At 50.9% G+C, this 10,545-nt stretch overlaps 7 protein-coding genes and 1 pseudogene across 7 annotated transcripts, besides 14 other annotated features; all 8 read right to left on the minus strand.

Annotated features, from left to right (window-relative positions):
- Tc00.1047053510029.10 lies at positions 1-875 on the minus strand (annotated as a pseudogene; the record flags this gene model as incomplete).
- Positions 1-8,272: a sequence feature (heterozygous, Esmeraldo-like haplotype).
- Positions 1,003-1,028: a microsatellite.
- Tc00.1047053510029.30 (hypothetical protein, conserved) lies at positions 1,224-3,788 on the minus strand (the record flags this gene model as incomplete). Its single annotated transcript, XM_801344.1, has 1 exon — positions 1,224-3,788. One exon carries the CDS (start codon positions 3,786-3,788, stop codon positions 1,224-1,226), a length of 2,565 nt encoding a protein of 854 aa, XP_806437.1.
- Positions 3,904-3,933: a microsatellite.
- On the minus strand, positions 4,097-4,465 carry Tc00.1047053510029.40 (RNA polymerase III C11 subunit, putative; the record flags this gene model as incomplete). Its single annotated transcript, XM_801345.1, has 1 exon — positions 4,097-4,465. One exon carries the CDS (start codon positions 4,463-4,465, stop codon positions 4,097-4,099), a length of 369 nt encoding a protein of 122 aa, XP_806438.1.
- Positions 4,763-4,789: a microsatellite.
- Positions 4,901-4,954: a microsatellite.
- Tc00.1047053510029.50 (hypothetical protein, conserved) lies at positions 4,971-5,345 on the minus strand (the record flags this gene model as incomplete). The annotated part of the gene is made up of 1 exon (XM_801346.1): positions 4,971-5,345. One exon carries the CDS (start codon positions 5,343-5,345, stop codon positions 4,971-4,973), a length of 375 nt encoding a protein of 124 aa, XP_806439.1.
- Positions 5,509-5,547: a microsatellite.
- Positions 5,588-5,642: a sequence feature (T-rich).
- Positions 5,664-5,690: a microsatellite.
- On the minus strand, positions 5,832-6,620 carry Tc00.1047053510029.60 (synaptobrevin-type transport protein, putative; the record flags this gene model as incomplete). Its single annotated transcript, XM_801347.1, has 1 exon — positions 5,832-6,620. The coding sequence occupies one exon, from the start codon at positions 6,618-6,620 to the stop codon at positions 5,832-5,834; it is 789 nt and encodes a 262-aa protein (XP_806440.1).
- On the minus strand, positions 6,993-7,448 carry Tc00.1047053510029.70 (40S ribosomal protein S13, putative; the record flags this gene model as incomplete). The annotated part of the gene is made up of 1 exon (XM_801348.1): positions 6,993-7,448. The coding sequence occupies one exon, from the start codon at positions 7,446-7,448 to the stop codon at positions 6,993-6,995; it is 456 nt and encodes a 151-aa protein (XP_806441.1).
- On the minus strand, positions 7,900-8,622 carry Tc00.1047053510029.80 (hypothetical protein, conserved; the record flags this gene model as incomplete). Its single annotated transcript, XM_801349.1, has 1 exon — positions 7,900-8,622. One exon carries the CDS (start codon positions 8,620-8,622, stop codon positions 7,900-7,902), a length of 723 nt encoding a protein of 240 aa, XP_806442.1.
- Positions 8,273-8,287: a sequence feature (areas not merged during assembly with more than two copies in the genome that could not be assigned to a particular haplotype).
- Positions 8,288-8,308: a sequence feature (heterozygous, non-Esmeraldo-like haplotype).
- Positions 8,309-9,558: a sequence feature (areas merged during assembly that could not be assigned to a particular haplotype. This can correspond to areas where the two haplotypes were merged or to regions with more than two copies in the genome that were merged during assembly.).
- Positions 9,274-9,996, minus strand: Tc00.1047053510029.90 (hypothetical protein, conserved; the record flags this gene model as incomplete). The annotated part of the gene is made up of 1 exon (XM_801350.1): positions 9,274-9,996. One exon carries the CDS (start codon positions 9,994-9,996, stop codon positions 9,274-9,276), a length of 723 nt encoding a protein of 240 aa, XP_806443.1.
- Positions 9,559-9,682: a sequence feature (heterozygous, Esmeraldo-like haplotype).
- Positions 9,683-10,502: a sequence feature (areas merged during assembly that could not be assigned to a particular haplotype. This can correspond to areas where the two haplotypes were merged or to regions with more than two copies in the genome that were merged during assembly.).
- Positions 10,503-10,545: a sequence feature (heterozygous, non-Esmeraldo-like haplotype).

Here is a 10,545-nt window from a genome sequence, read left to right on the forward strand (position 1 = left end):
CACAGATGTCGTTAAGGTGTCCGTCACGGGTGCAAAGAGGGAGACTCGCGATGGAGCAATGACAACAGCCAGCGAGGCATGTCCCAAACAACGCCACCGCTGCCGGCACAATTTTCCTCGAGCTCACTTCTTGTTCCGTCTGCCATTTCCTGCAGCAAGGCGGGGGGTTTGGACGACTTCAACCAAATGGCGTAAGCTCCAATAAATTTCCAAATCGCACTCCGCGCATCCACCGTGACAAACGCCTGCAAAGATGCAATCACCAACGCCGTACGCTCCGCCAGCGTTGTGGCGGTTGCCGCGTCATCCTTCTCAACGGCCGGAAACGTCGGAAAACGGGAGCCGTCCAACACCAGCGTCCGGGTCATTTTGTACGTATTTCCCATATGCGCAGCCAGTGCCGCTGCATCCGCGTCCGTTTCTACGAGAACAAAAAGAGACGCGCCCTGTGGCGTTGAACCACTCCACAGAGCCCGCCTCTGCAGCGCCGCAAGTGCCACCACGGCAAACACTTCGGCATTTTCCTTCAATTCCACCCGCTTCACGGTGAAGGTCTCTCCCTCCTCCTTTTCACTGTTTCCACCAAATGCGCCGCTGAGGTCCGAGATGACACGAAGTTGGCTCTGACGAAGCTTGCGGGGGACCTTCGGGCAGTATTCCCGCAGAAACTCCAGCACCTCGCTGCTCAGCGGCACCTCCGCCAATGAAGCATCGGCTGACGCCGTCTTGGTGGTAAATTTATGAGTCCATTTTTGCTTCCTTTTATGCAAGACGGGCGCCACGTCCTCCATGCGTCTTCGCTTCAGGCCTTTCGTTCCACCGTCATGCGCTACGTACTCCAGCAACCGCCGCTGCCCACGCGTTAATAAGGGCATCAGTATGAATTGCAGTACGCCTGCCTGCTGCTCCCTAACCTTTTCCTTTGGACAAAGCACCAAAAGAGAAAAATAAAGAAACAAACAAAGACAGATGTAGGCAAAAGAATGTGGTGTCGCATGTGAATCTCTCTCTCTCTCTCTCTCTTTCTCCCCTTCTGTGAGTTTGTAATGCACATGACTCTACAGAGAGGCGCAAACCAAGAAGTAAAGGCGCTTCACTGGTAGGCAACAATTGTTCTTACTTCTCCCTCTTCCGCCAATTCCACCAAACGGATACACACACACAAACACAATTGGAGAGGAAGAGAACTACAAGCAAAACGGATGTGGAGCTTGTCAACCGTCTCAGGGAGTCGGCATTGTATTCCCCTTTTCGACAGCATCAGCAATTTCCTTCAAATCGTTGTCGGCAAGCAGTGCTGTCAGAATGATATCTAGTAAAGCATCATCGGCCACCAGAGCAACCACATCCAAGCAACTAAGTCCCTGTGCATTCAATATTGCCACGGGGGCACCATAATCCAACAATAATATCGCACAAGATAAGACAAGATTCAGTAATGCGCTTTTGCCTTCTGGCGTCATATCTTGTTCAGACGTCTCCAACAAAACCAAAAGGCTAAAAAGGACATGAAGCAAAGAACAGCCTTCTTCATCCAGTGTCCATGAGACCTCAGGACTCTCATGAAGCAGTTCCCGCAGCGCTGACAAATTGAGCTTGCTTACCAGGTACATCGCTTCTGTAAGGGAAGCGGGAAGCACCGTGGTTGTTGGCGTCATATTTAATGAGACTCTTTTCTCATGTGTCGAATGCCGCATTGCATTCATACAGGGTGACTTTAGGGGAGCATTCAAGAGTCGGTCCAAGTGCACATGCATCACCTCTGGCAAGATCTTGTAGGCCGGAGAAATTACTCCCGTGGCGTCTGGCGAATTACCCTCTAAAGATGGCAAAATACTGGAGACGTGCACACGCGATATTAATACCGAATTCGCCTCCTGGAAATATCCACGGCGAAACAATAAACATGCCAGCAGGCGGTATTCCCGCAGGGAGGAAAGTAAGTCATAACAGTCTTCTAGACGGATCGATGAGCCGTATGCAACAATTCGATACGCCGCTCGATGATCTTGTGCTTCAAGGGCAAGTACCAGCAGGGCGTACTCCATCGCTCGCGCGTAGACATCCGAAGCCTGACTTAGGCGGAAACGAAAGTACAGAACAATCTCATCCTTAAATAATTCCCACGCATGTTCAAGAAAATCCGTTGCGGTGACAGCACCCCATTCCGTAACCTGGCGGTATGTGGATTCATCCACATTGTCATTGTTCCTTGGCACAAGCGGAAACGTTTCAAATGTCTCAAGCCAAGCATGGTGAAGTTCCCCAGCATATGTGTTGTAGGGACAGCGTCCTTCCCACTCAGCCCAGTAGTTGTCAACGCCATCCTTATCGTCATTATCACTATTCTCATAGCTTTCATCATGTGTGGATGCGACTCCGGCCTTTAAAGTAGTTGAGCGTCCCGCCTTTGGGGTAGCACTCGTGTCTTTCTTCACATGCTTCCTTTCCAGCAGGGCTCGCAGTTCGGGACTGTACTCCTCAGGGCCGGGTGGGATGCACTCGAGAAGTGACAGCAATAGATCTCTCGGATCAATGTGATCATTAAAATGCAGCACCGCCTCTTTCGGACGACAGTGGTGCAGGTAGGCAAATCCCGCCATGATGTGCAGCTCCAACTCAATCCCCTGCAAGTCCAGTGTGCCTATTGCCCGCTGGCTGCCCAACAAGTGAAACGCCTCTTCTACCTTAAAATATTCCACAAGGTTCGCCAGTTGGTGACGCAGCGAGTGCAGGCTGGCCATCCAAATCTTTTTCTTGCTGGCCGCGTACAGAAAGTCGCCGCGTCCTAACTGGGAGCTAAACAAACACCCAGGCAGCATCAGCCTCCCAGACATGTCATCGTCGTAGAGTGAGAACACATCGCAGTAATGCTCCGTGAACACAAAAAGAAACGGATGGCGGACAACAAAAGAAAGCGCCTCGTCCTTCAGCCGAATAGTCCTTCCCATGACTCTCCCAGACGGCATTGAGCGCATCGACACGGAAAAAATGGAATGATTGTGACGCATAAACACTTCGCCGTCACCGGCTGCCAACAGCGGCTGTTTTTCTCCACCAAGAGGAAGAACACCACAAGAGCTCCCATCTGAGAGGGAAAGAAGACTATACTCGCGCCGCATACCAACGCAGGCGATGCTGCCATAAGTAACAAGGGTCTGAACTGGTTCAGGGAGCACAAGCTCCTGTGCGAGAATGGCCCGTGCGCTTTCGCCCCGGGATGCATCAAATTCAAATACGCTAAGTCCTTTACCATTCAACTCGGATGCACACACCACATGAAGACCCGCGCGTTGAGGACTGTTCGACTGAGAATCTGAAACAAAGAACGTTCCAACATGTTCAGCAATCGTTTGGAGATGGGAAAAACTAACAGAGTTCAGCACAACAAGGCGATGCTCATACAACACAAATAGAAGAGTATGTGTGCGACTGTGCTGGAGACGCTCAATTTTCTTTTTCATCGCTGACAGCAGAGTGAAACGCACAAGTGTGGTGTGAATTTTCTCGGAGGCTTCCGAAGAGGCGAACATCGGCATATACGCTGCATCATGTGTCGCCAAGTTATGTGCACGGCCGTTGCTGTCCGGACCGGCTTTGCTAGAAGTAATATTTTGTGTCGTCTGCTGTGCTGTATCCGACAAGGATGCACCCTCGACGGCAAGCTTCAGGAGGACGCCATGGTCGGTGCCGACGAAGATGGTGCTGCCGTGGGTGTCAAAGGCCGAGATTTGGCCATACTCGGGCGGCATCTCATAGAGCCGCACCAGGCATCGCACAGCCAGCATCAACGCTACAGAGTGCAACAGGCAAAAACAAAAAAAAAGAGTTGCGGGGGAATTCAAAATGGCCAAAAAGAAAAGAATAGAACCAAATAATAAAAATAATGCCAAGAAAAAAGTGCACACACACACACACACACACACAAACACATGCAAGTATTATCTCTAACCACACCCCTCACCATCCAGTTCTGTCACTCTTCTTCCCATTTTCTCCCTTTTCATCGTCTTAACCGATATGAGCAAGAAACACAGCATGCGAGAAGCGCCAGTCCTTCTTTTAAAGCCGGACAGCACAAGGAAGGCTGCGGGAGTTAATCCTGCTTCCACTGGAAGCCACACTTTAAACATTTAAAAAATGTTGTCGCCGGCTCATCTGCGGAGCGCATTTGAATTTGGACATAATGCGCCCGATTGCCATCGCAGAACTTCTCGTCATTCTGGCACCGCACAGTAATCAATTGACCACCATCCACCTCTTCATTCTTCGTCTTGATTCCATTCGCCTTCACATTGGCGTCATCCTCTACCGTCTTGTTGAACTTCAACAGTGAGTGGTTCACTGTGAGCAGGTGCGTCGAAGGGATGGGCGCGACATACGTGCAGCTGGAGCAGGCAAACCGGTTAGTCGGGTGGTGTGGCTCAATGAGCAGCAGCGTCCCGCAGAAGGGACAGAAGAACATAACACTCCTCTTCCTCTTCCTCCCTACTCCACTGTTCCCTACGCGGGGGGTCCCCGCTTCCTGCTGCGGTCGTGCGCTCCTGCCCTTCTGAGGTGTTGGGCGGCACACGCACAGAAAGAAAAAAAAGAGAGTTAAAAGCAAGATTCATCACAAATTACAAAAACAACAATAAACACAAACACACACAATAAATAATAATGGTAATAATAAAACAGCAAATATGAAAGACCTCTCCAAGCAGATGCCTTATTTTGTCAATATTCGTGTTTCCATGCCCTATTGTTTCTGTCCCGCACCTTTTTTTTTTTTTTTTTTCTTTTTCTTATTCCACATCACCACAATTCCGCACAACGTGTCCAATGAAGAAATATCGTGCATGCACACAAATATAAATATCTAAATTTCCGAAGCAGATGCAAAATTTGGCGGGGCATCAAAACAAAAACAAAAACAAAAACACACACACAAAAAAAAAAAAAAAAAAAACAACAGGAACAACAACCAACTACATGCCCAAGTTCCTCATCGTCAGCTCGTATCCATAAACGGACTTCTCCACAATGGCCCGAGATGACGGCTGCACGTTGGGGTCGTCTTCAGGCTGGCCGTACAGGTCCATTGGGGTCAGCTCCGAAGCAGTTCCGCGGTAGTGATGGTACAACGCAAAACTGCTAGGAATCGCACCGAGGCGGCGGGCGGAAAGAAGTGTCGTCTCCGTAAGTGCAGTGTCCGCCGCGGCACCCCATCCCAGTGTGGTGCGAATGCGGTGGAGACGCTCCGCGTTGTCCTTATGAAAGGCCCCGCGCTGAATGACATCACAGGGGTGCACCACAGGCTCCCGAGATTGGGCTTGTGGGAGTTGAATCTCTTTTGTCGCCATGCGCAAGAATTTCCTTTTTCTTCCTCTTTTTTTTCTCGTTGTTGCTAACTCTATTCCTTTCAGGCGTCAGTGCATAACGCGCGTGGAGAAGGAAGAAGAAAAAAAAAGAATTGTCGAGCAGCCGCAAGCATCACAAGAAAAATAAACACACATACATGAATACAAACAAAACAAAAAAAAACAAAAAAAAAAAAAAAAAAAACAACAACAGGAGATAAAAGGCCACCGAAGACACCATTGCGTTTTTTTCTCTTGTAGTTCTCTTTATTTCTTTTTTTTTTGTTTCTTATTCTTTTTGTAATGGTCTCCTTCTTCCTCTACATATATATATATATATATATGTATGCCACTGCCTGCGCTGCATCGCCACTTCCCCAGGCATCCGTGCATGCCACTCTCCCTGGTTCTCTGCACACATCCCCGTCACCACCGCCGTCACCTAATCGCATCATTAGGATATGCAATAACGTCAAGAGCAATGGAGGGCTAGAACAGGTAAAAATAAAAGAATATGATAAGAATGAGACTCACCACGGCGGGAGGGCCGTACAGACGTAGCAGCCGCATCCGATTCATGTGAACTGTCTTCTTGTAGAAGCGCGAGCTCTGATCCACCAGCTGGGCGCTGAATTGGTTCATCGTCTCTAACTTCTCCCCACGCGTCATAAGATCCTCAAGATTCTTTCGCATCACAAAATGCACATCCGTGAGCTCCTGCCGCAGGGCGTCGTAGTGGGGGTTCACCTGACGACGCTGCCCGGAGCCCTGCGAGGCGGCGCCCGGCCCACCGATCACAACGTTGTTGCCCTGCCTATCCTGCTGTACTTGGCGGATCAACTTTTGAAGGGTCGCGTCAAACTTAATAAACTGAAACGGACGAACATTGGTGGCTGCAATCTCACTCACCGTGTACGCCTGCAAAAACTCAGAAAAGACAAGATCTAATAAACCGCACGCAAGACGATTCATTGCCCCAACATCTCCCGAGTTGCGCAGAAGTAACTTGTTGACTACCGTGATGATCGTCAAATCCGTTGCGGCGTCCTGAAATGCAAAGTAGATACAATCCCGATGGTCAAAGCTTTGGTAGTAACTTCCCTTTGCGCTAGTTCGGTCTGTTGCTGCTGCAGGGGACTCCATCCGCTCAAGAACACGCTGCTCCTGTTGTCGTATCTCGTTGGAGTTGGCATAGTTCTCGTCCGTGTAACTACATAAAGGCACATGGTCATGCGTGCGTGCGATCAGGACCGCTATAAAGCACCCCTTGGAGGCCATGCCGCGGAAGAAAAAACTCCCAACACTCGGCAAAAGCAACACCAGCAGTAAAGAGGAGTAACGATGGTGGGCGTCCCAGTCCTGTGTTGTTCCCTCCTTGTCCTTTCTATTTTAAACCTTTTCTGCTGGCACCACAAAAAACAATCAATCATCAGCAAAAGACCAAAAAAAAAAAAAAAAAGTACTGCAAGCATTCACGCAGCGACGGAGGGGAAAAAAAAAACTGAAAGCACTCTAAACCTTTTCTTTCGAAGGTCGCCTTTCAAAAGACTTTTCGCCTTTGTCCCTCAAAAAAGTCACAAAAAAGAACAACAACAAACAAAAAAAAAAAAGTGTAGAAAGTAAAAAAGACAGCAATGCCGACAAGAGCACCTAAGCCACCATTGCGGATGCCGTGCTGGACTCATACTTCCACGTGGGCGGCAACTGCTTCACGCGTTTGTAGTAACGGGCAAGGCGGTGAATACGGGACTCAACCAAAATCAAACGGAACTTCGTGTCCCTGTCCTTGGTGTTGCGCTCCAAGTGCTTCCGCATCTCCGTGGCACGCTTGATGAGGCAGTAGAGATCCTCTGGAATCTCCGGCGCCATGCCCTTGTGCTTGAGAATGCGCAGGATCTTTCGGCCTGTGACGTTCTTCACCTGTGCAATACCCATGGAGTCACGCAGCTGCATGCCAATGCGACTGGGAGCGAGACCCTTTTTCGCCAGCTTGCAGACGGCGTCAATAACATCGCGGCTGGCAATCTTCAGCCATGAAGGAGGCGTGCGGCAGAACGGCAAAGACGAGGCAGACTTGCCGTGACCAACACCTTGCATGCGGACCATGATTCCTTGAGACCAGCGTTGTCTTCCTTCCCTGCAGAAATATAACAATGGAGCAAGTAGTGCTTGTGTTAAGATTACAGGAAAAGAAACAAAAACAACATCATCACCATCTCCACAGAAACACAAAAAAACAACAACACAAAAACTGTAAGCATCCGAGAAAGCAGTGGAAAAGCGGGGCTCGCAGAAAACGCTGGAGGGGAAAGTCCCGTAAAAGCGGGCGCACGGATGTTTAAACGTGACGCCACACCCACTTCTCCGCCAAGGGGCTCACAGCCCGGTGCGTCTGATGTAAACCAAAATGCAGAACAGGCCACAGTCAACCCGCAAGCACGTGGTGCGTGCAAAACGGCAGGGTGGCGGGAGCTTCATGTGACGATAACAAAAAAAAAAAAGTATACGCAAAATCAGGAACGCATGCGCCGCTCCGTGCCGAATAGGGAACGTTGTATCACGCGGTCAAGTAGCAATCAAAAAGACCAGCCCACTGATCCTCCTCCGTGTGCAGCGCGCCAGCGTCACTCAACTCGTTGAGGCTCAATAGGCCAAGCGTAGCCCAGCTGATGAACACATCATCCACAATTAGGGAAGGGGCCTCGGCACCAGCATCAAAAGTGGTTTGCAGCTCCTCCCTCGCCCAGGGGACGGTGGAATAGATGAGGGCGAGGCCATTTTCCTCGTTGCGGGGAAATTCCTCGAAGACGCCGGTGGCCTCTGTGTACAGTTGAACACCACACGCACCGTGTGCCGCTCCCAAAGACAACGCATCGTTCACGTCAACGCCAGGACGCAATGGCACCAACTCCATAAACACCTCACGGAGACTCGGCCTCTGATTCCGGTAAATGCAGTCTTCAAAACCTAAAGGAGGTGGCAAGTGCGGCGGTCGGTATGGGTTCAGTTGGTAGCGAAGGACCGGCCGAGGGTTGACGTACATGCCGGCGATGGGATCCCCGGTGACATTGGACAGTTCATATGGCATGCGTTGGTTCCGGTGAAGTCGGTGCGTGCACTTGTACCGTTTCTCGCTGCCGTGGTTCCACAGAGGAGGTAGCCTGTACACATTCCACCCACGAATCCGCTCCAAAGAGCCTTTCAAGGAAAATGGGGGAGGATCACTCATGTATGTGATCTCAAATAGTGGTGTGACGAAGTCATGAAGTCCCTTTGTCATCTAGCGTGGCAAACTATTCACAAGCCTCAAACCAAGTATTACTCTTTGTTTCCGTTTCGTCCGCTACAAACGCAAAAAGAAAAACGGGGAAGAATCCAACGGCTGAGATGGGGAGAAAAACACGCAGGGGGGGGGGAGAAGGTACCAGAAATTGCATTGCCCTTCCGTCCGGACTCAGCGGTGACGGTCGCAACGGACGCCCGGCCCGCTTCTCTCATGCCCATAGACAGGTGCACATAGATAGGGGGATGGGAGGGTGCGCACAAACATGCGAACTGAGCAGCAAGTAAAACGGTTCATCACTGTGGAAATGCATACATGCGCGCGGAGACACACAAGTAAACTGTAAGCATCCGAGAAAGCAGTGGAAAAGCGGGGCTCGCAGAAAACGCTGGAGGGGAAAGTCCCGTAAAAGCGGGCGCACGGATGTTTAAACGTGACGCCACACCCACTTCTCCGCCAAGGGGCTCACAGCCCGGTGCGTCTCAGATGTAAACCAAAATGCAGAACAGGCCACAGTCAACCCGCAAGCACGTGGTGCGTGCAAAACGGCAGGGTGGCGGGAGCTCCATGTGACGATAACAAAAAAAAAAAAGTATACGCAAAATCAGGAACGCATGCGCCGCTCCGTGCCGAATAGGGAACGTTGTATCACGCGGTCAAGTAGCAATCAAAAAGACCAGCCCACTGATCCTCCTCCGTGTGCAGCGCGCCAGCGTCACTCAACTCGTTGAGGCTCAATAGGCCAAGCGTATCCCAGCTGATGAACACATCATCCACAATTAGGGAAGGGGCCTCGGCACCAGCATCAAAAGTGGTTTGCAGCTCCTCCCTCGCCCAGGGGACGGTGGAATAGATGAGGGCGAGGCCATTTTCCTCGTTGCGGGGAAATTCCTCGAAGACGCCGGTGGCCTCTGTGTACAGTTGAACACCACACGCACCGTGTGCCGCTCCCAAAGACAACGCATCGTTCACGTCAACGCCAGGACGCAATGGCACCAACTCCATAAACACCTCACGGAGACTCGGCCTCTGATTCCGGTAAATGCAGTCTTCAAAACCTAAAGGAGGTGGCAAGTGCGGCGGTCGGTTTGGGTTCAGTTGGTAGCGAAGGACCAGTTGAATGTCAACGTACATGCCGGCGATGGGATCCCCGGTGACATTGGACAGTTCATATGGCATGCGTTGGTTCCGGTGAAGTCGGTGCGTGCACTTGTACCGTTTCTCGCTGCCGTGGTTCCACAGAGGAGGTAGCCTGTACACATTCCACCCACGAATCCGCTCCAAAGAGCCTTTCAAGGAAAATGGGGGAGGATCACTCATGTATGTGATCTCAAATAGTGGTGTGACGAAGTCATGAAGTCCCTTTGTCATCTAGCGTGGCAAACTATTCACAAGCCTCAAACCAAGTATTACTCTTTGTTTCCGTTTCGTCCGCTACAAACGCAAAAAGAAAAACGGGGAAGAATCCAACGGCTGAGATGGGGAGAAAAACACGCAGGGGGGGGAGAAGGTACCAGAAATTGCATTGCCCTTCCGTCCGGACTCAGCGGTGACGGTCGCAACGGACGCCCGGCCCGCTTCTCTCATGCCCATGGACAGGTGCACATAGATAGGGGGATGGGAGGGTGCGCACAAACATGCGAACTGAGCAGCAAGTAAAACGGTTCATCACTGTGGAAATGCATACATGCGCGCGGAGACACACACGTAAACTGTAAGCATCCGAGAAAGCAGTGGAAAAGCGGGGCTCGCAGAAAACGCTGGAGGGGAAAGTCCCGTAAAAGCGGGCGCACGGATGTTTAAACGTGACGCCACACCCACTTCACCGCCAAGGGGCTCACAGCCCGGTGCGTCTCAGATGTAAAACAAAATGCAGAACAGGCCACAGTCAACCCGCAAGCACGTGGTGCGTGCAAAACG

The sequence above is a fragment of the Trypanosoma cruzi genome, genomic scaffold (genome assembly GCF_000209065.1).
Source record: "Trypanosoma cruzi strain CL Brener 1047053516581 genomic scaffold, whole genome shotgun sequence".
Taxonomy (NCBI): Eukaryota; Euglenozoa; class Kinetoplastea; order Trypanosomatida; family Trypanosomatidae; genus Trypanosoma; species Trypanosoma cruzi.